At 43.9% G+C, this 26,989-nt stretch overlaps 1 protein-coding gene across 1 annotated transcript; it reads right to left on the minus strand.

The window, feature by feature from the left end:
* Positions 1–871: 871 nt before the first annotated feature.
* ZNFX1 (zinc finger NFX1-type containing 1) lies at positions 872–26,989 on the minus strand. The gene is made up of 14 exons (XM_061127456.1): positions 26,842–26,989; positions 24,713–24,868; positions 19,178–20,983; positions 15,371–15,502; positions 13,617–13,765; positions 12,888–13,037; positions 11,481–11,595; positions 9,903–10,159; positions 8,086–8,225; positions 6,943–7,097; positions 6,364–6,509; positions 5,420–5,530; positions 5,000–5,095; positions 872–4,370 (listed from the first exon to the last, which is right to left on the minus strand). The coding sequence occupies exons 2-14, from the start codon at positions 24,771–24,773 to the stop codon at positions 1,932–1,934; spliced, it is 5,757 nt and encodes a 1,918-aa protein (XP_060983439.1). The 5' UTR covers positions 24,774–24,868; positions 26,842–26,989; the 3' UTR covers positions 872–1,931.

Consider the following 26,989-nt stretch of genomic DNA (forward strand, 5'->3'; position numbering starts at 1 on the left):
GTATCTTCCAAAAATTATCCAGCTGGGAATTCAGGTTTTTGAAATCAGGGTGTACCTGGACCTATAAAGAGTACCTGACTCTTTACAATGATGTGGAAAATGGTACTGGAGAGATGGACGCTCAAAGGGAACAGAAAGAATACTAGATAAATTAACTCTTTGTTGTAAAAAACAGCCTGTACCCTGTAGAATGATGGTTCTTTCCTTTTCTGAATCACTGTTCCCTTTGACAATTAGATGAAGCCAGGGGAAAATTGTGATTGTCGTTTGTCATATATAATTTCAAGTTATAATTAGTTATCCAGTGGCACATACCCTCAGTATTAGATTATTAAGATCAATGCTATTCATTTAGGCTTCACCTAAAAGTTGCTAGCAGAGAGTTCCAGTTCAGTAAATAATGCCCCCACACAAGATGGAGACCAGGGATTGAACCCAGACCCCACGGAGTGGAGGCGCAGAGTCTTAAACACTGGACCACCAGGAAAATCCCAGACTCACCGTTTTCACGTGCTTACAGAAAGAACCCCAAGTTAGATTTTTAGGCCAAGTGCAGAACTATGCATGTTTTAAAGGCTTAGATATTGCAAATGTATGGAATGGTTATCTCTGGGAAGACTCATGAAGCTGTTAAGATTGCTGCTGGGGAAGGAAACTTCAAGTATGCCTTTTTGTACAAGTTGAAAAATTTTGTTTTTACCAAGAGTAAAAATGACTTACCAGCCAAAAACAGCAACAACAAAAAACACAAAACCCCTCCCTTCTGCAGAAGATGAAGGGCCCCCTTGTAGGCAGTGCACCCATCCCCATCCTCACCGTCTCACGTTGCCTGAGCTGCTTTTAGCAGTTAAGGAGGACGAACACAGACCACTGGTTTTCTCATTGTTTTTATTAATTGGCTTTATAGGCTAAAGTGCATAGTAAAGACAAAAAAGGAAACGTATACATAGCAAAGGGATGTTTTCTCGCAAACATTAGAAAGACCTGAGATGCCTAAGTGTCAGTTCTAGGGAACACTGGACTGAGGGTGTATGTACCCAGGCCACAGACTTGGGGGCTGGCTTCTGGTGTGGACCTGGGACCTGCAGAAGCTGCTGGCATGCTAACCCTGCCCAGGCAAAAGCTGCAATAGAGGGTGTTGGGACAAAGGGGTCACACTTTGGACACGTGCTTCTGGTACCAAATCAGAGTCCAGTTCCACTCAAGGCCCTGGGGAACCAGCACAGCTACTGAACCTCCCCTACTAAAGGGGAAGTAACCTCCACCATCCCAAAGTGCAAGTCACAGGAAGGGTATGGGGGTCACTCAGCCTAGGCCTGCTGCACAAGCCCCCAGCCGTGGGGTCACACCTTCCCCCACCATCAGTGAATATGAAACTGGGTCATGATTGGTCCGTGAAGTCTCTGTCTCATCACATGCCTCCCTCTCCTGGAACGAAGGTGCCCGAGAAGAGGAGGGGTTCTTGTGCTCCTTGAAATGATAAGCAATTCACAAACAACTCTGGGCCTCTGTTTATTAGAGCAGAAGTCAGCCTGCAAGTTACGGCCTGGCAATTTAGAATGAGTCTGCTTCACTGAGCTCATATCTGCCTCTGGAGCACTGCAGAGAAAGAACATCTGATTGAGTCAGGACCCAGAGACACTACAGGCGGCCCTGGGTGGAAGCCCAAACATGCTCCAGGCAGTCTGTCCACTAACTTGTAGGAGAGAAAAAGAAGAGAAATCTGTTAACTTTGCTCTCGGTTCTGGAGGTAAAGTGCTTACTCTAGCGCAGGGGTAAATCTAGAAACAAATGTGGGCAAGCCCTAAAAGTGGATCCTTAAATAGGTGCTAAGACTAAAGACAATAATAAAAAACAAAGCAGTTCCTTTGAGAAGGAGCTGGCCCCAGCCCTGTGGTGGCCAGGGCAGAAGGCAGTGGGCTGCCACCTTCCTACATCATCCTCTGGATCTCCTCATAGTTCATCAGGTTGTTGGCCGTGTCTGACCAGGCAGGGTGCTGGGCTCCATCCATCTCGGAAGCAAGCCGATTGCTCCTTTCCAGCGTGTGGTTCTGTCCCCCGATCACCTCCCGACACTCGGGGCACGTGGCCCTCTGCATGGCCCCCCCACAGTCGCCAATCGCGTAGATGTGGCCATTGGGGCACTTGAACCAGTGGCCACGAGGGTAGCCCATGGCTGTGACGATCTGCACGCGCTCTTCCTCTGAGATGCCCAGGCCAGAGCAGGGCAGAGTGGCTTTCAGAGCTTCCATCTTTCTCTGCACAAGCTGTGCATCCTGCTGGGTGAACTTACATGTTCTCTCCAGGATGTTCCGGACAGTGCTGACCTCTTCAGCGACGCTGCCTCTCACCTTCCCCTCGGCCATCTTGCAGCGGGTCAGGAGGGTCACCAGGTATCTGAGCCTCTGGATTTCACTTTGGAGGTCATCCAACTCCTGGCTGCTGAAGCTCAAACGCTTCTTGGCGAGCCACTCATGAACCTGGTCTAATCGAGTCCTCACTTTCTTTTGCTCTGAGACATCCACTTTTTTCAGGGAATCATACAGGCCAGCCAGGTGGTCATAGAAGTTGATATAATTCTCAACAAGGCCCAGGTCCTTCACTGACAGATTTTTCTGGGCCAGCTTCTCCTTCAACTTCAGGAAATCTTCAGGGAGCAGCTGGCAGAGCAGGTTCTTCCCCTCCAGTACATCCGTAAGTCGCTTCTGGTTGACTGCTATCTCCCCTGCTGAGCCCAAGATCTTTTCCTTAACGACTTCAATCTCTTCCAGGCACTGTTTGAGGCTGGTTCCGTATCTCAGATTTTTGCGGATGGGCACCTGGCAGATAGGGCAGACCTTCAACTTGATGGCAACTTCGTCACCCTGCTCGTTCATGTAGCGGTCTAGGGCTTGCACTTCAAAGATGTGGCTGCAGTCTTCCAGCTGTACAAAGCGAGCATCTGGCTCATCCTCAGAGCCAAAGAAGATCTGGGTGACCTCTTCCTGGTGGCAGACACGGCACTTCTTGGGGCATGGTTCCCCACACAAACCAATGCAGGGGTGGCCACAAGCCAGCAGCTTGGTACAAGGCACATAGCAGGGTGGGCGGTTACAGGGCTCAGAGCAGAGCCTGGTGCACTGGTAGTGCCGGCAGCGCCACGTGCAGGGCTCCACGCAGGGCGTGCACAGCTCCCCACACCTCTTCTTGCACTCGCTGTGGACGCAGCGGTTCTGACAGGTCCGCTGGCAGGGTGGGCACTCGCCAGTGCAGGGCTCCTGGCACTTGTGTGAACAGATGAGCAGGCGCTTGCAGGGCTGCTGACAGCGCTCGTGGAAGCGCCCTTCGAAGCAGCTGTGGCAGGAGCCGGGACACGGATGCCCGCAGTCCAGGATGCTGCCACACTCGGTGGTGCACTTCACTGGCAGGCCGTACTTGAGGTCTTCCACACTGCCACACTTCACCTGCTGTCTGTGCCCACACTTGAGCTTCACGGTGACCATTTCTGAACACAGCCGCACACAGTCTTCACCACACGTGTGGCTGCACCTGTGCCCACATTTTAGGACCTTGGTGCAAGGCTCCTGGCAGCAGAAATCTGACTCAGGCACAGAACACGGGACCATTTGTTTATGGCCGCACCGGAGGATGGTTTTGGGCATCTTCACCTGACAAGGCTGACACTCTTGGGAGCAGACAAGAGGGCACCGATGCCCATCCTGGCAGACCACCTTCTGGCAGGGCTTCATGCACTGGAACTCCTTGTGTGAGGAGTCATAGGGGTGGCAGGCTCGCGTGCATACGTGCCCGCAGCCCAGCCGGAACTCACAGGGGAGGCTGCAGCCTCCTTCGGGCACTTTTTGGAAGTCAGAAGCTTTGGAAACTAAAGTGTGAGTATCGGGGTGGTTCTGGCAGCAGAGCCGGAGGGCACAGCCGATTTGATCGTTCTCTCGAAGGGTGTGGATGATCTTGCTCCACAGGGGCACCTTGGCCAGCATCTGCATGTTCCCAATGCAGTACATGCCCTTCTTGGCGCGGGACAAGGCCACGCAGATGCGGTTGGATATCTGGAGAAAACCCACCTTGCCTTCCGGGTTGCTGCGCACAAGCGAGAGGAGGATGATGTCATTCTCCTCCCCCTGGTACTTGTCCACCACGTGGACCCTGACGCCGGCGAAGGTCTTGGCAGGCATGAGTTTGCGCAGGCAGAAGAGCTGCCCGGTGTAGGTGGTGAGGATGGTGATCTGGGAGGGCAGGTACTCCTGGCACAGGAAGTACCTGCAGAGCTCTACCACAAAGCGCGCCTCGTGCTGGTTCTGGTGGCTTTTGCCTTCTTGGATTTCCTGTTCAGGAAAGGTGTGCTCTACAAAGAAAAGGTTGGAAGAGACTCCCTGGAAAGACAAAGAAGACACATGTTAGGTTTACTCACGGCAGCTTTTTCAAGCTTCATGTGTGCTGGCCACTGGCCCTGTTCCAGGGAAGAACCTTAGAAGGCTTCTGTATACTCCGTACCACAATCTTTAATTTATGAGCATCTGCTGTGCTGAGTGCTTTATATACATTATCTCCTGCAATACGGTAATGCGATCAGGCAGCAACCATTATTCTCACTGTACAGAAGACCCTGACCCTTAGAACTGGTATATAGTTTGGTAAAGGCGACACAGCTACTAAATGGCAGAGCTGGGATTCAAAATCCCAGGTCTGCGTTCTCAACCTCTGTACCACTCCTCTTCTTAATAACTAGCTTCTTACTGTTTGGGGTTTTTGGTTTGTTTGTTTTGCTTTGTTTTGCCGCTGCTCGGCTTGTGGGATCTTGGTACCCTGATCAGGGGTAGAATCTGGGCCCTGGCAGTGAAAGCACCAAGTCCTAACCACTGGGCTGCCAGGGAATTCCCAACACCTAGCTTTTTAGAAAGCTGGCTGTATACCCTTCTGAAAGCCCCTTTTCATCCTGAGGAAAAGATAACCTCCTAGGTTGCTGACAGCATCAGAGAAAGATCAGGTAAAGCAGATTCACCTTAATCTTCTCATATTTGAGAACAGAAGGATGGTTTTCCAGATCCTGGTAAATGTGAGGGGTCAAAAGTCGGGCAATTTCAGGACGCATGCGGTGCTGAAACAAGACATGTATGTCATTAAACACATTGGCAGAGAATAAATGGACGGTTTTCTAGAGACTAAGCTGCTAGTGGAAAATCTGGGGAGATGACATTTGAAAAGAACAGGGAGAAAACAGCAGAAGAGAAACAGCTCCTTCATCTGACACAAACTCACCACAGGCTGGTCTCATGTTATTTTCAAACAGAAAAGAAAATCAGACAGAGTCATTTCATTACTAAACTAGCTTTATTTTATGAACCCTTTCTTGTTGGCAGTTGGCAGGCTGCCAGGAGCCTTCACCTGGACATTTGGTAATAATCAAGATCTAGCTTCTCACCTGGTAATTCAGACGGACAAAAGGAATGTTTACTTTCACCAGCCGTTCAAAAAGGGACACCTCCAAGTTGAAATTCTTGGCCAGGTCATACACATTGGCGCTGGGGCGCAGCTGAAAAGAGAAACATGGCTGAGGATTGTCCACTGAAAATGTATGTTAACCATCCACCCATCCACCTACCTATCAAATGTTTTTCAAGTGACTTCTGGGTTCCAGGCTCGGCTTTAGATGATAACAGGCTCAGGGCAAAGAGTTGACAAAGACCGTGAAGCCGAGAAATAAGGGTGATGTGACAGAACGTCTGGGGCAGAGTTTCTTTACATAGGTCTCCCTAAGAGTGACATCTGAGTTGACACCAGCATGGAGGAAGCTGGTAATCATTCAAAAAGGAAGCCGTAAGAGGAAACAGAAAGGACAGGAGTTGGAGCACAGTGAGCAAATGAGACAGACGGTGGTGTGAGGTGAGGTCAGAGAAACAGGCAGTACTCTGAGAATGCAGGTCTTTGTAGGCCACTTCAAGATGCTTGATTTTTATATTAAGTTCAATGGGTAACCACTGAAGGGTTTTAAGCTGGGGAGTAACATGACTTGATTTGAGTTTTTTTTTAAAAATTCACTTTGGTTCCTTTATGAGGAATTGATTACAGCATGGCAAAAAACAGAAGCAGTGGGATGGGGAGCATGCTGTTTTAACAGTCCACTTAAAATGCCAAGGTAAACTAAAAACAGCAAAGAGGCCAATTGGAATCAATGACGCTATCTCTAAAATACGCCCCAAATCTAAGAAGACCTGCTCTTACACTGGACATGGGAGGTGAGGAAAAGAGGAATCACAGAAAGCCACCAACAAGCCTGAAGATGGAGGAAGGAATCAGAGGCCAGGGTCTTCCTGTCTGATTCCACCCCTGCAGAGTCAGTTCACCTTCCAGAGGGCCCAGGCCTACCTGCTGGTGGTCCCCAATCAGAATGAGGTGCTGGCAAGCTTTGCTCAGTGTGGCAATGGTATGGGCCTCAAGGACCTCTGCAGCCTCTTCCACGATGACGATCCGGGGCTCCACCTTCTGCAGGATCTGGCGGTATTTGGCAGCACCTTGAGTCAAGAGAAGAAAGAGACCCCTCTGAGTGGACATACTGGACCCCCTGTGTCACTGGGGTTTTGGACTGGTGCACCCTGAGCCTGGGTCTATTCCAACGGAGTCCTCCCATCCACCCAGGGCTCTGAGGACCACGGGACGAAAAAGAGTGCTGCTGGACAGTCTCCAGAGAAGCAACCTCCCCATGCCATCACTACTGAGCACTTGCTTTCATTGCGTTTGGAACCTCGGCACTGGGATCATCAGCTGCTGAAGTTCCAAACGCAATGGAAGCAAGAGAGTGAATTTCACCAAGAGAATCCAAAACAGAGCTTGCTCTCAAGAGCTCTTCCTGGTATTTTCCTCTAACCTACTAAAGAAGTTTCTCTTTACCTGTCCCAGATAACCTGATAGGCATCTGGCACCAGCAGTAAACTCATGCTTTCTTACCTGTGGTTGTCATTCCTACAACCTGGGCATCTTTCAGGATGTGCAGGTCTTCCTGGAGTCTCAGCTCAGCCATTCTCTCTGCTGATGTGCGGTACTGGCGTTCATAGTTGAGGATCTTTCGGCGGGTGTCAGCCTGGTACATCTGCAGCCACAGCCTGAAGAATGAGGGAGAGGAAGCCATGTGCTCTTTGAGATGTGGTGGAACCCCCTTCAGTGTGCCCTGTGCATAAGTGGAACCTACACCCTAGAGGAGGTTGCAGGCCACAGAGAAAGAAGACAAGACCCAGATGTGCAGGGACCGGAGTGTCCTGCACAACAAAAAATGCCCAACAAAACATATGTGCAGAGGATATGTAAGTGGTCAGGAACCAAGGAAGGAGGGGGATAAAGAACAGATGCTAATTACTGGACAAGAGTAAAGAACTTTAAAAGCTTCAAGAAGAATTTCTCACAAATTGTCCCTACTCCATTCCTGCTAAGCCCTCTCCCCCCTTCCCCACCCTCCCCCAATTCTCCGTAAGTAAAACAGATGATGTCAGCACTCTTGCTCTAAAACCTTCCAACAGTCCTCTTCAGCCCTAAGAGGCCCTGCACAACCTGGCCCCTGCCTCCCTCTCTGACCTCACTCTCCATTTGTCTGAGCCACAGCCATGATGGTTGCCTTCTTTCAGTTTCTCAAACAAACATGCTCCCTCCCATCTCGAGGCCTTTATGCATGTGGTCCTCACGAGCTCATCTGCTCCCCTTCCCAAGTGGCCCTAAAAGACCTACTATCTTTCAGACCTTGCCTCCAGTGTCACTTTCCTGGATAGCTCAGACCAGCTCAGCTCCCATGTTAATATTCTTAGCTCCTTGGTTCTTTCTTTCTTAGTGGTGATGCCTACTTGTAACTTTTTATTTGTGGGACAAACTAATTTGTCTCCCTAGTTAGACTCTAAATCCCATAGGGTAGAGTCAAGCATGTCTATTCTATCCCATGGCTGCATCTAGCACTCAGTTCAGTGGGAGTGCTTGATCAATCATCAGTTAGCACTAATGCTGAGGATTTGAAGGGCTTATATTCTAGAAACAGAAAAGGGACACCCTGGGGAAATTACATGGGCTGGCTGGGGGTGGGGGTGAGGATGGGGACAGGCACCATACCTATAAAGCTGCCAGCGAGAATTCAGGTCCAGTTGCCAAACATCCTGGATTTCATTGGCCTCGGCCTCAGTCATGGTGTTCAGCTTGCGAAGCTCAACCTTCACTTTCTTCTTCATTCTCTTTTTCTGGCTGCGCTGGGTCTGCAGATATCAATACCAGTCAGAGTCACTGAGCAGAGATGGGCCAGGTTCTAAGCCCAAGATGGGGGCCAGAGCATACTGAAAAATGGAACTGTCATCTCTGATGAACATCTCTTAAATGTTCCACACTCTCTCCACAGGTATTTCATTGCTAAATGAGTGCTCTGTAGCCAGTCTGTCTGGGTTCTAAGTCCCATCTACTGCTTATTAGTTGTGGGACCTACAGTCACTTACTGAACCTCTATGTGCCTCAGCCTTCCCGTCTATAAAATGGGAATAATAACAACACCTCTTCACTGAGTGGCTGGATTGACTGAAGCAGTAAGATACATGGAAAGCACTTTAGAAGAGTGCTGGTACACCAGTTATTACTGAGGGTCTTTTGACCACAGTCTGCTTCTTATTCCTAAAACATATGTCACGACAATAGTGGAGATACGTCTCTCTCATTAAATGCTATACAAATCCTGCTAAGATGGTCTTAATGCCATTATATCAAGATAGTATCTTAAACATGTGGGTGAAAAGCACCATTTAGGAGAAAGTACTCTTCCCTGGCTCTGTTAGAATCTGAGGCCATGAGCCTTTAGAAGGACTAGCATGCCAGATGGATGTCAAAATACTATGGACTCCCGTCTGCTTCAAAACCAAACAATTCAACTCCTCCTAAGGCCACACAGCAGAGAGATGCCCAATCCATGCTTCTATGTATTGTGATCGTGATTCTGTGCCTCACATATAGAGACGTTGAACTGAACTAGGAGATCAGGCTCAGAGCCAGAAGACTGGAGAAAGCTGCATTCAGTAAAAACCTGCCCTCAAAGTCCCTTAAGTCGTCAGTAGGGTTCAGCGCTCTTTTGTCATAGTAACACACGGTAAATTCTGAGCACCCCAGCGTTCTATCATAGGAAGGAGCAGACAGAAAGTCTGGGCATTTATACTATTCTGGCTCTAAGAGAAATAACAAATTTCAAAATGAATGAAGGACAAACATTCCATTCAGTCTACACAGCTTACTTCATTCTGTTTCACTTGAACCCTCTAAAATCCTAATGCCCGGGCTGGTTTGCTGTTAAGAATATCTTAAAAGCACCAAGCACCAAGGCCATCAGTGTCTGACCCGACTCAAATGTGCTACGCTTCTCTAAAAGTTCAAGAGAAGTCCTTGGCTACCTGCTTCCTGTTTTTCTAAGTTAGCATTTATTGGGAGGGTCCCTCTAAAAGGCCATAATTTCTATACCCTTGAAAACTGGACCTTATACAAGGATTAGGTTATAAAAGGGGGAAATGAAAGTGAAAGTCACTCAATTGTATCTGACTCTTTGTGACCCACTGGACTATACAGTCCCTGGAATTCTCCAGGCCAGAATACTAGAGTGGGTAACCTTTCCCTTCTCCAGGGGATCTTCTCAACCCAAGGATCAAACCCAAGTCTCCCACATTGCAGGCGGATTCTTTATCAGCTGAGTCATAAGGGAAGCCCTGTAAAAGGGTAAATTAAGCTAATTATGAGGATGAAGCGAATATAGTGCAACAGAAGGAGGTGAAAATCAGGTCAGGACAGATGCTCTCAGGTCTCTCTTGGGAGAGTTTAACCCACAACCCCCTGGCAGTACTAACTGAACCCCCCTTTCCCACTCTGTCAGGGCTTTCGGGGACTGTGAGGAAGTGAGTTACCTCCCACTCTCCCGCAGCTTGCTCCTGCCTGGCTGCCGTCCTGGGGCCGTAGTTGTCTAGCCTCATGGCCAGAAGCACTTTCGCCAGCTCCTGGACCGCTCCATTCTCTTCCTTCTTCCGCCGCCGGGGCCGCACCACCTCTTCCTCCTCAATCATCCGGTCTGCCTGGATCAGATCGGCCTCCTCTGCGATCTCAATCAGCGAGCCCTCTTCTTCCCCTTCCTCCTCCTCCTCCTCCTCCTCCCTTTCTGCTTGGGCTAAGAGAGGAAAGCAGGCAGGACATGGATGGAGACTCTTAACGTCAGAGGGTAAACAAGGGTACCTATGAGAGCTTAGATGCATGGAGACATTCTCCAGCTTAAAATGGTCAGCTCCGCTTAGAGAAACACAGGAGGAATGAAGGGGAGAAAGACACGTTTCCTTACCCACGTTTTTGTTACATTTAGAAAATCACATGAATGCATGCCTTTTTAAGGGAGATTTTACTTATGTAAATACATATACAAAGGAAAGTATAAAACATAAATGTGCAAAAAAAAAAAAAAACATAAATGTGCAATTTAAATAATAAAAATATATAAAATGAACATCCAGGTATCTTCCACCCAACCTAAGAAGCAGAAAGTTACCAATTTCTTTGAAGACATTTGTGGGCTGTACTAACTTGAATTTTTTATTACTTATTCCTCCCTTTTAACTTTACCATATATGTGTTGTTGTTAAGTCACTCAAATGTGTTCAACTCTCTGTGACCCCATGGACTGCCGCACACCAGGCACCCCAGTCCTTCACTATGTCCCAGAGTTTTCTCAAATTCATGTCCATTGAGTTGATGATACCACATATATAACGTATGTGTGTTAGTCGCTCAGTTGTGTCCGACTCTTTTCAACTCCATGGACTGTAGCCCACTAGGTTCTTCTGTCCATGGAATTCTCCAGGCAAGAATACTGGAGTGGATTGCTATTATATAATGTATATATATCTCCAAATAATGCATTATCTAGCTTTGACTTTTCTGAGCTCTAAGTAAATGAAATCACATTGAATATATTTTCCTGTAACTTGCTTTTTTCATTCAGCATGTTTCTGAGAGTCATATCATATTGCTATATATGCTGTAATTCATTCCTTTTCACAGTTGTATCCATTATCTGAATAGATGGGTACAAATGTGGATGGACATTTGAGTTCCTTATGTGGTTCTGCCAATCAATATCTCCATTAGTATCATATCAGAGTTCCCACTGCTCACATTCTTATGAATATGACCCTTTATCAGTGTGGGATTATATCAAACATTTTAATTTTTGCCAGTCTAGTAGGTGTGTAATAGTATATTATTGTAGTTTTAATTCCTCTTGTTTCTAATGAGCACTCTTCATGTTTATTGGCCATGAAGATTTTGTGATGTGCTTCTTTAAGTCTTTAATTTGTTTTCCTATTAAGCTTTTATTGGTCTTTTTTGATTGATTATAGCTCCTTATAAATTCTGGGCATTACTTTAAAGTCTTGCTCTTCTAGTCTTTACCACATTCCACCATAAGATGTCATTCTAGGTAGACATGGACTTCTCACCTGTATTTTCAGGTACTGCTGAAGCAACACTTTGGGTGAAAGAACCAACACCCAGACCGAGAAACTCCAACATCATGGAATGTTTCCGGCCCTGGAAGTAAGCCCATTCACTATCCTGAGGAAAGAAGGATTATTAGTCATGAGAATTCTATGACAACTCAGAATGAAGGAAAGGTCTTCTCAAGGAATCAAAAGGTAATTCCCCTGGAACTCTCTTAAAATGCAATGTTTGGGCCACTGGGTCTTTTAATAGGACTTGTATAGAATTTTAAAAACAAAATTTTCCTGCTTCTTTTGACAAAAGCAGGAGCTACGGGAGCAATGAGGCTGTATTCCTGACTGGCAACAAATGGTTGAAGAGGGCTGCTGCCACGCCTGTTCCGGTTTGTCTCAGACCTCACTACTTAACAAGACAGTTAACTAGCCTGCTTCAGTCATTCATACGCTGACTGACCCTTTTTAAGTTTTTGGGTTTGAGCTACCATTTCACTGAATTCCTAGCCAACCACTTCACAGAGACTGTGTCATGGGCTTCCCTGGTGATCCAGTGGTTAATACTCCACGCTTCAACTTTAGGAGGGACGAGAGAAATCCCTGGTTGGGGAACTAAGATCCCTACAAGCTGCATGGCACAGCCAAAAGAGAAAAAAAAAAAATCCAGAGTATATCAGATACTTCTTATAAGATCTTTTGAATGCAAGCATTATTATTCTTCTTGTTGACTGCTGAGGGACCTGAAGATCACACTGGCTCAAGTCACACAGTCAGTCTGTGTGACAGGTCGGTCAAGTCCCAAGTCCTCTATATGTGCTAGGTTGCCTTGCTATGATTTGGTTTCATTTAACAAATACTTTGAGCACACTTATTAAGTTAACAGGTTTACAGATATTAACTTGCTTATCCAATAACAATCCTATAAGAATTAAGTTGATCTGTAAAAGACTGCCTTTTTGCAAGTTAAATTTACAAATACTGGCAATTTCACATAGTTCAACTAAATGTTATGATCCCCATGTGTGTGGGTTTTTTTTTGCTGCACCTCATGGCATGTGGGATCTTAGTTCCCTGACCAGGGATCAAACCCATGCCCCCCTAAAGTGGAAGCTCAGAGTCTGAACCACTGGACCACCAGGGAAGTTCCTATCCCCCTTTATAAAAGAGGTAACAAGAACGAAAAAAATTAAGTAACTCCCTTAGAGCAAAATCAGGATTCATATCCAGCAGACTGGCTCTAGAGTCTTATTTTTGACTAGTATATTCAGGTGACTTTTCTCCCGAGAAGGAATTTTTCATATCACAGAAGCATCATAGCAGATTGTAGCTAATACTTCAACTGCTACTTCTGCTGGAGGCTCCCTCCCAATACTGGACGAGAGATGCTTGAACCCCACAGGATGATTCCTCTACCTGGTTTGGTCCATTCATTAGGCTTTTCCAGTGCTGGGGGGAGATAAACTTCTCCAGATGCTGTTCCTGTAGTACCCCACGCATGGTACACTCCAGAGTCTGGGCCCCTTCATGCAGTTCTTGCTCTGACTCCTTCATTTGTGTCATGATCTACCAAGAGCAGAGGGAAATAAGTGGATGAAGAAGTATGTCATCATGCCCAGAACTCAGTCTCTGCCTTGAGGGAAAACAAAGGGAACACAGGAACAGCTAGTCTTAAAACCAGAGGATTAGTATCTAAAATGTCTAAAAGCTTCCTACCACTAGTAAGAAAAGGAAACAAATAATACAACAGGAAAACATACCAAGTATACTATGGTGGAGACTTCTCTTTCCCTTAGTAGTAAGAATTCAGAGTTATGGTTGGGCACAACACTGCCCAGCTAGAAGATGATATTTACCTGGCCAACAGGCTAGAAGAAGTGTTATGGGTGGTTTGGGGGAAGTAACTTTACGGTCCTGGCAGGGGCTGGGAGGCATGGTGTGCCCTTTTCTGTCCTTTCTCCATCTTGGACTACGAGGGCAAAGATCCCACCATAGGATTAGCAGAATGGTATGCTGGAAGGAACCTGGGTCCTTCCCAGGTTTGTGGAGCTTCCCTATCTCCCCTGGACTGCCCACCCACAAAGCCACCGCTGTCTTGGTTGGTTCTCCCTTGAGCAACCTCAGATCTCCGAAGCTGGGACTTACACTCATGTAGGCCCTTCGGAGGTGCATAGGGAGGTTGCGGCGGAATTCCCGCTTGTTCCGCAGCTCCCTCAGGGTGAACTGCTTCAGGATTTCACTGTTGCTCCTTCCACCTACCCGCACAATGCTGGGCTTTTGACACTTGTAGATGCCTAAGGAGCAAAGTGGAGCATGGGCAGAGTTAAGAGGAGCTATGCTGGATTCTCTTGGGTAAGAGCTGCATGTGTCTGGGGTTGTTGGTGCAGCTGGTCCCTTAGGGTACAAACTGGTACTTACAGGAAATCTACCCTACCAGTGAGCAAGAAGGCCCCATAGATGACGTGACCTGCAGAGCAGTAAAGTGTGATGCTTCAGTGCAAAGGCTGTAGAATCACCTGGGGACCCAAGTCTTATCTTTACCACTTACTGCTATGTAACCTGGGGCAGGTCACTTAACTTGAGCCTCAGTTTCTTTGTCTGTGACTTGAAGACAGTAATACTTTCCCCTATAGGGCTATAGTCTGGATACACGAGAGAGTATCTTTCTAGCTTCTGGGGGGGTGGGGGGTGGGGGGGCTGGCCCAAAGAAAGCATTAGTAAATGCTCTCTATTACTCACTCTGTAGATATTCACTGATTGCTTATTCTGTGCTAGGCATGTGCTAGGCTCTGAAGCTAAAGTAGCCACAATGCAGGCTCAGTTCCTCATTTGTTCTCATGACTCACGGTCTATCAGAGAAGACACATAAACATTTTAACTTAATAAGATTTAATACTATAAATACATGCTGAAAGTGTGTAACAGGGGACCTCAACTAGTTGGGTTGGGTAGGGATCTAATCTTTGAGGATCTAATTTAAATTGAGACTCCAGGAATACTAAAGATTTAATGTAGATGAAAGAAGGATATAAAAGAGTGGAAAATAAGTCTAAGCATTATTTTCCAAAGAAAAAATAAATACGTATTCATTCATTAATGCCATTAATATTTTTTGAGTGTCTAGTATGTCTCAGGATCTGTGAATATAGAAAGAAATAGGACCAAAGCTCTTAGCGTTTATAGTCCAGGGTAGAGACACATACAAATAAATGGTTACATATGTGCCAATTAAGTCTTAGAAGAAAAACAGGACCTGGGGCAAGAAGGAAAGTCCATATGAAGTGAGACCTGAGGAATGAGCTGGAACCATCTGGGCTGGATGCATCAAGACTGAGAGAGAGAAGAAAAGAAAAAGTACTTGCTAGGCAGAGGGGACAGCATGGGCCAAGAAGAAGCTGGAGGAAGACAAGAAATTGTAGACAATCAGTGTGGCTGGAATTAGAACAAGGGAAGAGGTAGGACAAGAGCATAAGAATTAGGCTGGAGCAGCAACACACAGAGGAGGGCAAGGCTGCCCACTCCAGGATTCCTGCCTGAAGAATCCCATGGACAGAGGGATCCCATGTAGCCTGGTGGGCTACAGTCCATGGGGTCGCACAGAGTCAGACACAACCGAGCGACTAAGCACAGCACACAGACAACACACAGCCTTTCCTGTCATGCTAAGTACAGACTGTGGACTTTATTCAAAGTGCAACAGACAGCAACTGAAGTTGCTCATGGTTCAACTATATATGTCTTAATAGAGAAGTTTATTTTTTCAGCTGTGCTGCGTGGTTTGTGGAATTTCAGTTCCCTGACCAGGGAATGAACCTGCGCCGCGGTAGTGAAGCCCATAATCCTAACCACAGACCACCAGAGAACTCTCAACAGAGAACAATTTTGCCTACAGACATTACCTTCCAGAAACTGGTCCAAGGCATGATTAGTGTAACACACAACCAAGATGGGGAACTTCTGAACGCTAATTTGCCAAACAGGCTCGTTGGTTAGAAGGGCCTGAACAATTTTTAGACCCACATAGGTTTTGCCTAAAAAACAAGGAAAAAGGAGAGTTAAAAAACTTACAGACTTTCTAAAAGGAGTAATTAATTACTTATAGCAAATTATTATTATTTAAAATTTTAAGGCAATACATTGAGATGGTTTAAAATCCTAGAACACAAATGGTTTTGTATCATGTTCTCCTCATTCTTATGTCTCCAGCTACCTAGATCCTCTCTTGGAAACAACCAACATTATTAGTTTATTGCATAACTTTTCAGAGACAGTCATTCTATGCATACACAAACAAAAATGAATATACAGCCTTTTTCTAGCTTCCCCCTTCCTTTCTAAAATACAAATAGTAGCAGACTATTTTCACTGTTAGATATCTTGTTTTTTTCACTTACTAAAATTGGAGGTAGTTCTCTTTCAGCACAGAAAAAGAATCCTTTATTTTTCATAGCTGGAAGGAATTGTTTTTATCTAGTTTTCTACTGGCAGACATATATTAATACATTGCTTCCAATCTCACATGGTAAATTATTTAGAAATGCTTTTAATATACCATAGTAGACTTGCTTCTGTGATAGGAGGGAAAAAGTCACAGAAATCAACATTGGAGTTAAAGTTATGGGCTCATTAGTAAATGCTAAATTCTTACATGGTGTCAGGCTGAGAAGGTAGCCACTGTCCTCAAAAATACTCAATACTGAGTAATACAAGAAAATAAAAAATTTCAGTATAGCTGAATACTTTTCAGTATAGATAAATAAATGACAATTTCTTGCTTCCTTTTTTTTCTTCAAATAGTATGTATTGAGTGCCAAATAGGCGTTAGATATGGGGTTAAGTATAAGAAATACAATGAGCACAACAGCCACGGTTCTTATCTTCCTGGAACTTACAGACTTGCAGAAGAGAAAAATAATCACACAAACAAATGTAAAAATCATAAATGTGGGAAATGAGAACTACAAGGTACCAAGAAAACAACTGGGATTCTGGTCTACTCAATGAGACTAGAACAGGCTTCTAATCTATCACTTCTGGGAAAGTGGCAACTGAGGAAGGCCTGGCAAGAGGGAACAGGAATGGACGGGCTGGGAGGCTCCTGCCTCCTCCAGGGAGTGACGGAGGACAAGGCCTGGCTCCAGCAGCTGAGCTGAGGGGGCAGACTGGGCAGAAGTTTCAGAGGTAAACTTGATTGCAACAGGATAATGGTTGGGCTGGGGTGGGGAACAGAAAAGAGTAATTCCTATGTGTTTAATTTGGAGTCTTGGATGGATAAGGAGACCTCCAGAGGAAAGAAAATCATTATAATTCAATATTTACCCCATTCTCTCCCACTGCTTTCTTCTCCTTAGAATGGATACTTTTTGGGATTTCTACCTCCAAGATAACCCCTCTGTCACTTCCCCTCAAATTCACAGGTAGGCTCTTTTCTAGCAGCTGCATGTGTGTGTGTGTATGTGTGTAAAGCTAGTGTGAAATTACCAAATTATTACTATACTTGGAGCTAAGGAGTCCCAATTCAAATGATAATATTAGGGGAAGTTATTTGGAACACACATATTCTGAATATACTAACAGCTCCTACAAATCAGTAAGAAAGGGAAACCATCCAATAGAAATGTCAAATACAAAAAAGCAATCCACAGAAGCAGTGATATAAGTAGCTAATAAAGATGAGAGGATATTGAATCTCATTCTTGATTAAAGAAATACAGATTAACCACTGTGATATACATTTCTAGAGGGCAATTTGGCACTACCTTAAAATTACAAATTCACATATTGTTTGATCCAGTTAGGGATTTCTCCCCTGGATATACTCTGCTTCTTTGTGAAATGACTTACAAACAAGGTTATTCACTGATATTGTTTGTTTTAGTAAATCTTTCCATAGGGAACTGGTTAAAGAGATTATAAACTAATTATAATGGAATATTATATAGTCATAAACAGGATACCACTTGTGCACCAATATGAAAGGATCACCAAGATATTTTATAAGTTAGCAAAGCAACATGCAAACTGTTTTCTAGCATACTGAGTTAAAAAAAAAAGTGGGGGGAAATGGATATAAGTATGCATTTGCTTGAATATTCATAGAATATCTCAGGAAGGATAAATAGGAAGACAATAACATCGTTTGCTTTAGATAAAGGAACCTAGTGGGATGGTGAGGAGAGAAAGACATGGATTAAAAAAAAAAATTTTTGAACCAATTAAAACATAAAACTAAAATTAAAATGAGCCAAAAATTATAATCTCATAGATCAGCAAAAACTGCTGATGAGAAAAGAAGATTGATAACATACAACAAGGGAACAATGCTGGAAAGTATATAAGGAAATAGGAACACTAATTCATTCTTGGTGGCAGTACAAACTGGTACATCCTTTTCTTCTTCTAAAGCCCTGAAAGCACCACTTTACTTATGCATATTTTCCCAACATACGGGTGTCTCATCAGAAAGAACTTTCCATTTTGTTACATTAATTTATCATGAGTTGCCATTATTTTATTAGTATTTTTTAAGGACCTCTTCCCATTGTTTTTTTAATATTCTTTTGAGAGGGTAATATAGCAGTACCTACTCTATTTATGTGAATTCCCACCTTAGGAAAAACACTACAGAAGTAATAAGCAGAGTGCTCAAAGATAAACACATACAGAAATAGATATATGAATACTTAATAAGCACTGTCTGTGAAACTAAAAAACAAAACAAAAAAAACACAACATGGTACATTCATGCCATGAATACAGGCATGTTGTAAAAAGCATGATGTACATTTCTAAATGTGACTGTAGGGTAAGGAATGTAAAAATATCCCTAACATGTAGTTATATACATACATATATAAATTGCAGACCCATATATAATATATAAATGTAGCTTAATCTTATTTTTGTTATTTAAACAATAGGAAAAGCATGCATGTATGTATGTAAACATTATAAATACACTCAGAGACACAAAGATCTATCAGTTTTAACTTTGGAAAACATCTGGAATGATGTACGTCAAACTGCTAATAGCAGCTATCATTCCAGAGAAGGATTAGAGTGGCACGCAGGGCCGGGGAGAAGGCAGGGAGGTGTGTTTCCAAGAGAAACAAGTACAATGAGGTACATGACAGAGCCAGGAGCCAGCTTCTAAACTGCCTGAGTTCTAGTCTCAGATCTGTCAACTGCCATCTGGGTGAGCATCAACATACCATTCAACTCCTTTGTGCCTTAGTTTTTTCATCTATTAACATGGACTGGCTTCTACCTCACAGCCTAGCAATGAGTTAACATAGGCAAAAAATACACTGTAGTATTTGGCACACAGGGTATTTATAGTTGATACTATTTAATTTAAATTTATATAAAATCAAGCAAATCAATACAGCCTTTGATGAAGCAGACAGAAGTCAGGCATCTCCCTAAGTCTGACCCCTTAGCAGTCTTCTCTAATCTTGTGATTTTGAACTATTACCAAGAGTCTGTATACCAAGAGTCCTCACTGAAAAATCACTATGAGCAGTTGCTTTTTTTTTAATTTTTAAAAATTTTTACCTATTTATTTTTTGAGCAGCTACTTTTTAAGCAAGTTTGATGCCCATTTCAGGGGTATGTCTTAAATTGAGACATTCTAGAAACCTAGAGTCAAGCCACCCTTGCCTATCTCATAGGGCAGATGTGGTGTGCTGTGAAAAATTTTATCTTACCTGTTCCAGGAGGTCCTTGAATAATAGCCAGTTCTCTTGTGAGAGCAAACTGCAAGGCTTCCATCTGGGAGTCATCCAGCCTCAGGGCTTCTTTTGAGGGCCACTGGCAGGGGTCTAAGACATTAACTCTGGTATATCTCAAGCCCTCAGCATTCCTCAGAGGTTCCCCAGTGGCTGAGGGATTCTTTATTAAGGGAGTGAAATCATATCTGCCTCCCATGAGCAAGTACCTTGGCTCCCTCACATCAGAGTCACACTCCACAATGTTCCTCTGGAAAGGGACATCTTCCTCTTGGACTTCCTGGAGTCCTTCCAGGACGTGCCTATAGGCCTCAAAATATGCGGTTGTCTCCACCATGAGGAAAGAGTCAGAGGGCTGGACGTCTGTGAGCAGCTGTTGGCTCTGCTCATTGAAAGAGAGCTGGACAATTCCTCGGCAGAGGTCTTCCTGCTCCCGGTTAGACACAGTAGCAAAAAGAAACGTCTCAAAGTTGTCCTTGGACATGCACACTAAGGACCCATAGAGCAATCGCTTAGAGTTCTGCCAGCGGACAAACTTCAGTGGTTTTGTGTCAAATTGCACCTTGTAGACAATACCTGTTGATGAACACACGGGGGTGATAATCCTGGTATCAAAGTAGATTCGGATGTCATCAAACTTTCTCTTCCTCAGGCCTTGGTCCTCAAAGCTTTGGAGAAGTTCCAAAATGCCCTCTCGTAGGGGTCTGACAAAATCCTCTCGTAGGAGTCTGAAGTGGGTATCCAGATAGACAGCAGTGCTGTCATATTTTCCAGAAATAATGTTGGGGCGAAGGAACGGCCTCTCATCCAAGTGCACTTCGTTGTAAGTGGGGTAAATGGGCATGGTCCGGTAGCTCTCAACATGGTCCTCCGCCCTGGGCTGCACAAGAGTGTAGGTGTCCACTCTTAAAGTGCCCTCGCGCCTCCTTTCCTGCAGATGTTCAATGATGGTCTGGACCTTTTCCAGGTTCTTCTCTGTCTCTTCTTCTATATCAACACCAGAGGCCCGCAAAGCATTAACAGAAGTTGGCAAGAGAGAAATGAGCATGGAAGTTTCCTGTACAGAGCTGGCAGGGAAGACACTTACAAGGTCCTGGAGGAGGGAGATGATGTTGCTAATGTGTTCTGGATACTGGTTTCGAACTTCAGGGAGGGGTTCAGTGATCATCCTTACCACATAAGTTGGCAAGCAGACTTTGAGGAATTTGGAATTCTTCAATATGCCCAGGACATGGAGAACACTATGGCGGTCCATTTTGGAACTGCAAGCCTTCCGAAGAACCTGGCAGATGAGCTCAAGGAAGTCAGACTTCATAAAAGAATGAGACAAGAGTTCCTTTAGTCCTGAACATGTGGCAAGTGTAATGACCACCTCAGAGGGGTCTTTCTGCAGAAGACTTTCCAGGAACTTGTAGCCCAGTTTCTTCACCTGCTGTGGCTGTTCCGCAGGCTTTTGGTGGGGGGTCCGCCACTGCTGGAAGTCTTCATCAGGTCGTGGTGGGGGTCTGCGGTTCCTTCCCTCCTGGTTGCCATTTCTCCTCCTGGTGTCATTTTCCTGACCATGTCTTTGGCCTCTAGGCTCATCATTGGTATGCCCCTCCTGGTTCCTCCTTCCCTGATGTGGGTTCCTGCCCATGGCCCCAAACCTCTCTTCTCTTTGCCGATGAGGAAAAGGATGGTTGTTGGCCCTGGGATGCCTTCCGGGCTGGTTGGCTCCTCCTCTGAGAGCATTAGCTGGTGGGTTATTGGCCTGATTTCTAGCTCTTGGTTCTCCATTCATAGGTCCTAAACACAGTGGAAATTTGGGGCAAACAAAAAAATCAAGATGCAAGAAAATCCAATAGTACAACAATATGAACATACTCTTATTATCCAAAACAACTAAGGAGCTTAGATTTTATTTGGAGAGAAAAAAGGTTTCCTACCAAGTCATGTAATAAATATAAAATAAATTACTATGGTTGCTGTATACATTATGAAAATACTGTTTTTTCAGAGTACAAAAAGAAAAAAGAGAATAAACATTTGATGAGTGCCTCATACATGACAGAAAATAATTACTCATTTAATCTTCGTAAGCTGGGATTATATCAGGGGCTCAAAAAGATCATCTCATTTTCTCAGTCTCTTGCCAATACCAAACAAGAGTGAAAGCATGAGTTTCATAGCCAAACAGACCTGATTCAAATCTTGGTCTAAGGACTTCCCTACTGTACAATCTTGGCTAAGTTGTATAATTTCTCTAAGCCTCACTATCTGGGTTGCTGTAAAGATTAAATGTTTATAAGATGCTTAGTATGCTATCTGACATATAAAAAGCTCTCATTAAATGTTAGTTATTACTAGCAGAAATACTAATCATTTTTTATTGGGAATACTCTCTTGATTTCTAGGGCCATAGTTTCTGTCTCTAAACAATTAGGTCACAGGCACCAGAGGCATCAAGTGGGGTAAAAGTATACAGGGAAATATATATTTGAACTTTGCTCAGCATCAGATGGCAAAGGGGAAGGTAGGGCTTCCTTTACCAAGATGTTTTCGAAGCCAAATAATAGATAATAACGGAAACCAAAAAATAAAACTCAAAAGTTCTGTTTCACGTCTGAAAAATGAAACTCAAACTTTGATTCAGGAAACTGAAAAGTGAAACTCAAACTGTGACTCAGAAACCTGAAAAATGAAACTTAACTCTTCCTCCTTTCTGCAGCACGAGTTCATCCACATAGTACTTCTCTATTACCAATCCTCAGAAAGGAGACCCGCAGAAGAGCAGGTGTACCCAGCAAACACAGGAAAGCTAACATCATCCTGTGGATGAAGCTGAACATGTCTTTCTTGATCTGCCACACATTTCATAATGACCTTGGCCAACTTACCCAAACCCATTTTCTTTCACTTTCCTTTCCTCTAAAACTGAGTATGGAGCTGACCTAACTTAGCAGAACGACTTGGAGATTTTAAAAACAAATAAACAAAATAAGACTATGCAATGATTTGATGATAACAAATGTTATGAAAGTTTCAAATGAATATCATATTCAAGATGACTGTACCATTTCATGCCATTAGATCCAGAAAAATCTACTAATGTACATATTTCCTTATAACTTGTTGCTTTTACATTTATTTTTCAAACTCCCAAGATATCATTAAAAAGTCCTACTTTTAATGCTGGTCTGATTAGAAGACAATGTTTTGGAAGAATGGAAAATTGTATTATTTCTCAACCTTTCAACATTCACATAGCTCATAAAATAATATTCTGTAGTTCTTCCTCATCTGTTCCACAACTGAAATTCAGAGGATATGTTGCAAACTTAGGAAAAGGCAAGACTCCATTCAGTTTTGTTTTAGACAATTCTGAGCAAACAGAATAATCACTGCAGTAGAGTGATGCTTTTGGAACTAACTTTGCTTTGGTGACTAGGACTCTAGACACATACCATCGAATTCATAGCTACTAGCTATGTGTAGCTATTAAGCATCTTAAATGTGACTAGTCTGAATTAGTATGTGTAAAATGACACATGGAACTTTGAAGCCTTAGCAGAAAAAAAGTTAAACACCTCATTAAAATTTTTTATATTGGTAACATCCGAAAATGATAATATTGAATACTTCGGGGGAATAAATGCAAAACTGAAATTGCTGAAGTACTATGAACACTAATTAGAAAAGGCAGGTGCACTCTTATGTTCATCACAGCATTATTTACAATAGCCAAGATATGGAAGCAGCCTAAGTGAATGAATAAAGATGTGGGGTGTACACACACACACACACACACACACACACACAATGGACTATATCTCAGCTATAAAAAGAATGAAATATTACCATTTTTAACAACATGGAAGGACCTAGAGGGTATTATGGTAAATGAAATGAGGCAGAGAAAGACAAATACTCTATGACTTTATTTATAAGTGGAACTTAAAAAAAACAAAAGAAATGAACAAACACAAAAAACAGAAACAGATTTATAGATACAGAGAATAAACAGGTGATTACCAACACGGAGGGAAGTAGGGGGAGAAGAGAAATAGATGAGGCAGGTTAAGAGGTACAAACTCCCAGTTATAAGATTAATAAATAGTAGAGAAATAACGTACAACATGATAAATGTAGTTAACACTGCTATATACTGTACATTAAAGTTTTTAAGAGAGTAAATCCTAAGATTTACCCTAAAAATCCTAATTTTTTCCTTCATCACAAGGAAAAAACTTTTTTTCTATTTCTTTAGTTTTGTTTCCATATGAGATGATGGATGTTCACTAAACTTATTCTGATAATCATTTCATTATATATATATATATATATATATATATATATATAGGTCAAATCATTATGCTATATACCTTAAACTTACACAGTGCTCTATGTCAATCATATTTCAAAAAAACTAAAAGGAAAAAACTCCAAGAAAAGAACTACAATAATAAAATATATTCAATTATAATAAAATGATATTATTTGGATACACTGGCTTAAATAAGACAAATACCAAATTCTATTAAATTATTATTTAGTATTAAGTTTTAAAATTTCATGTCACCTGTTTCTTTTTTGTTTTTAATGATGCTACTAGAACATCAAAAATTATGTTTTTCGCTTGCATTATGTTTCTACTGGATAATGCTGCTCTAAACCAGTTATTGCCATTTCTGATACCTCATCTCTACCGTTGCTAAAGTGAATTGTACCAATTTAGAAGCTCTCTTAAGGAAAGGGGAGGGCTGTCTAGTCTCAAAGTCACTCATGCTATAGCTAAGGAATAAATCATTCTTGGTTTTTTTGACTTTGCTACTCTGCTTGCAGGATCTTAGTTCCCCAACCAGGGACTGAACCCAGGCCACTGCAGCAAAGTACTGAGTCCTAACCACTGGACCTGCAGGGAATTTTCAAGAATAAACCATTCTTTACTTGAGAGATGCAGTCAATTTTGGTGGGCCTGCTCATCCATAAGGAACTTGATTTCCTTCCCATTACAGATTTTCTTCGACTTACGTTAGGTTATTTTCTGATAAGCCCACTATAAGTTCAAAACATTAAGTTAAAAAGGCACTAAATACACCTAATCTATCAAACATCATAGCTTAGCCAAGCCTACCTTTAATGTGCTCCGAACATTAACAATAGCCTACAGTTGGGCAAACTCATCTAACACAATGCCTATTTTATAACAAAGTGTTGAATATTTCATGTAATTTACTGAATAATGTACTGAAAGAATAAGATGGTTGTCTGGATACAAGTGGTTTTAAGTGTATTAATTGCTTGCTCTTGGGACTGCAAGGCTGACCGGGAGCTAAAGCTCACTGCCATTGCCCAGCATCACAAGAGAGCATCTTAGCTCACACATATCACTAGCTCAGGAAAAGTTCAAAATTCAAACCTGAAGCACAGCTTTTACTGAATGCATGTTGCTTTTGGACCATCTTGTAAAGTCAAAAATCATAAGTGGAACCAACATCAATCTGGGATCGTCTAAGGGTAGAAAATCTTGCTCACCTCTGTGGTTGATATGAGGATTCCTGGGCCCCACCTCTGGACAAGGTCTTCGGTCCTCCATGTCTGAGTCACCTGATCTCCTCCACGGTCACGTTATTTCAGTTGTCTGGAAGTCCGCACGGTTTGACAGTTTTCAGCGCCTCTGAAACACAGCATCTAGCAGAAAAAGAAAAACAAACACCCAAATAGTATCAAGCTAATCCTTCTGCCTCTGTATCTTAACGCTTTGTTAACTAAGAATCAAACACAGACTTTAATCATGTGCACAAGTGTCCAACTCTGTGAATGACCAATTATGATACAAAACACGAAATTCACAATTTAGGATTAAATTCCAAAGGATCAAATTCCCCCTTCCCTGCATCCTCGTATTTTCTTGGGGTTAAGCGAGTGTCATCATTTCCCATTCAAAACTCCTGTTTGGTTTATACCTTTAGCCAAGTTACTTAATCAGTTGCTAGGTTTCATTTTCCTCTCCTATAAAGCAAACAAATATTGTTGCCAGGACAGAAAAAAGTACATTTTTGTTAACCCCAAAATCATGTACTCACCACTCCACCCAACATTTGTATTATATAATACTCTATAGCTTGCAGTACTCTATAGTTTGCAAATAATTAGTGAGCAGATATCCCTACACTACTCTTTGGAACAGAGCCAAACTGATTAAGCCCTCCCCCCGCCCCCAGAAAGAAAGAACATGTTTCAAAAACCAGGAGGCTTAACATCTACTGCATACTGTTTTCTCAGGACCAACTATAAATAGAAATCTGCAGTTCCTTCCTTCTTTCTTCTATCTTGATGATTTGCAAAGGTAGTCCTATAGGAGGAAGAGGAAGCCCCTTTTAAGGAAACTTCTCCATCCTACTCATACACATCATTTGGGTTGGGGCTGGGGAACGAGTGGGTAATTGAGAGTTCACAGCAAAGGGACCTTTTCCAACTGCCCCTCTCATTGAGTTTGAACACATTCATACTTGGAAACTGTGAACATATCTGGCATTATATGAGGAGTAGTTTTTATCCTCATGAGAAAAAGGAGTCCCCTTCCTTCCTGCTGGGAATATTTTTTGAATCTCATCTCTCATTTTATCAAACCCAGTTCTCAAGGCACAAGCTCAATATTTAGAGTTTTTCTGTTTAATTATAAAAACTTTTCAGGGAACAATTCCTTCTCTTGTTGAAAAAAAAAATACTAAAATTGAAACTCACAAATTTCTGGGATAAAAGAAACAGAAGAAAAGAAAGCAGAAAGGCAAGGAAAGGGAGAAGCAGGGAAGAACAGGAAATGCTACCAAAAAAGCAAACTAGAGTGGGTTTCTTTGGGAATCAAAGCCTCAAAGGACAGGAAGAAGAAAATCAGTGATGTTCAAGCCAATGGAGGAGTTAAATCAGAGAAGAATGTAATTTACCAGGGTGGGATGAAAGATGTTAGAGGAAGTCTCCAGGCTCCTGAGAGAGGAGAAGAAAGGATGGAGAAGTCCGACACCCAGGGCCTCAGCAGGTCCTGATGGAGCTATTATAGGGTCAAGGGACAGCCGGGGCTGGGTGGGGCCACGAAGAAGGTGCCCGGGCAAGGCTGAAGCCTGGAGCGGCTGGGGAGGTTGGGGAGACTGGAAGAGGTTTGGGGTTCTCAAGAAGAGGGCGGAACTGAGCTCAGCTGGGGGCTGCCTGCTGAAGCGGGGTGGGGGGGCGCCTGGAAATAGGGACAGGGAGTCTAGGTGCGGAGGGTGCTTCTAGAAGAAGGGGGATGAGTGAGGTGATGGAAGGTGAGGATGAAGGAGGAGCTGTGGCAGAAAGTGAGGACGGAGATGTGGGGGATAGAGGAGAACTAGATGATGAGGATGTAGGCGGAGGTGGTGATGGAGACGCTGGGAGGGTAAGAGGGGCGCTGGGAAGAGGGGACAGGGACTCAGGTGATTGATGGGGGCGCTGAGGGGGTGACGAGTGCGGAGACGGGTGATGGAGGTGCTGAGAGAGTGATGGGGGCGCTGAGGCGGGTGATGGGGACGCGGGGGCTGAGGGGTGGCGGGGCAGCGGGAGAGACAGGGGAAGGGTGGTCCGGGCGCCTGGAGTGGCGGCGAGCGGGACCAAGTGTGGGACAGGGGCGCGGGGCAGGGGTCGCTCACCGGGTCCCGGCGCGTCCTCTCTCAGCCGCCGCCGCCGCCGACTGGCGCTTAGACTCGGGCCCAGGCAGGTCCGCGGCCCCGCCCGGAGCCGCGCACTTTCGGTTTCCCGGCCCCTCAGACACGGGGCGGGGCAAGGGGCCGGCCGGCA

The sequence above is a fragment of the Dama dama genome, chromosome 23 (genome assembly GCF_033118175.1).
Source record: "Dama dama isolate Ldn47 chromosome 23, ASM3311817v1, whole genome shotgun sequence".
Taxonomy (NCBI): Eukaryota; Metazoa; Chordata; class Mammalia; order Artiodactyla; family Cervidae; genus Dama; species Dama dama.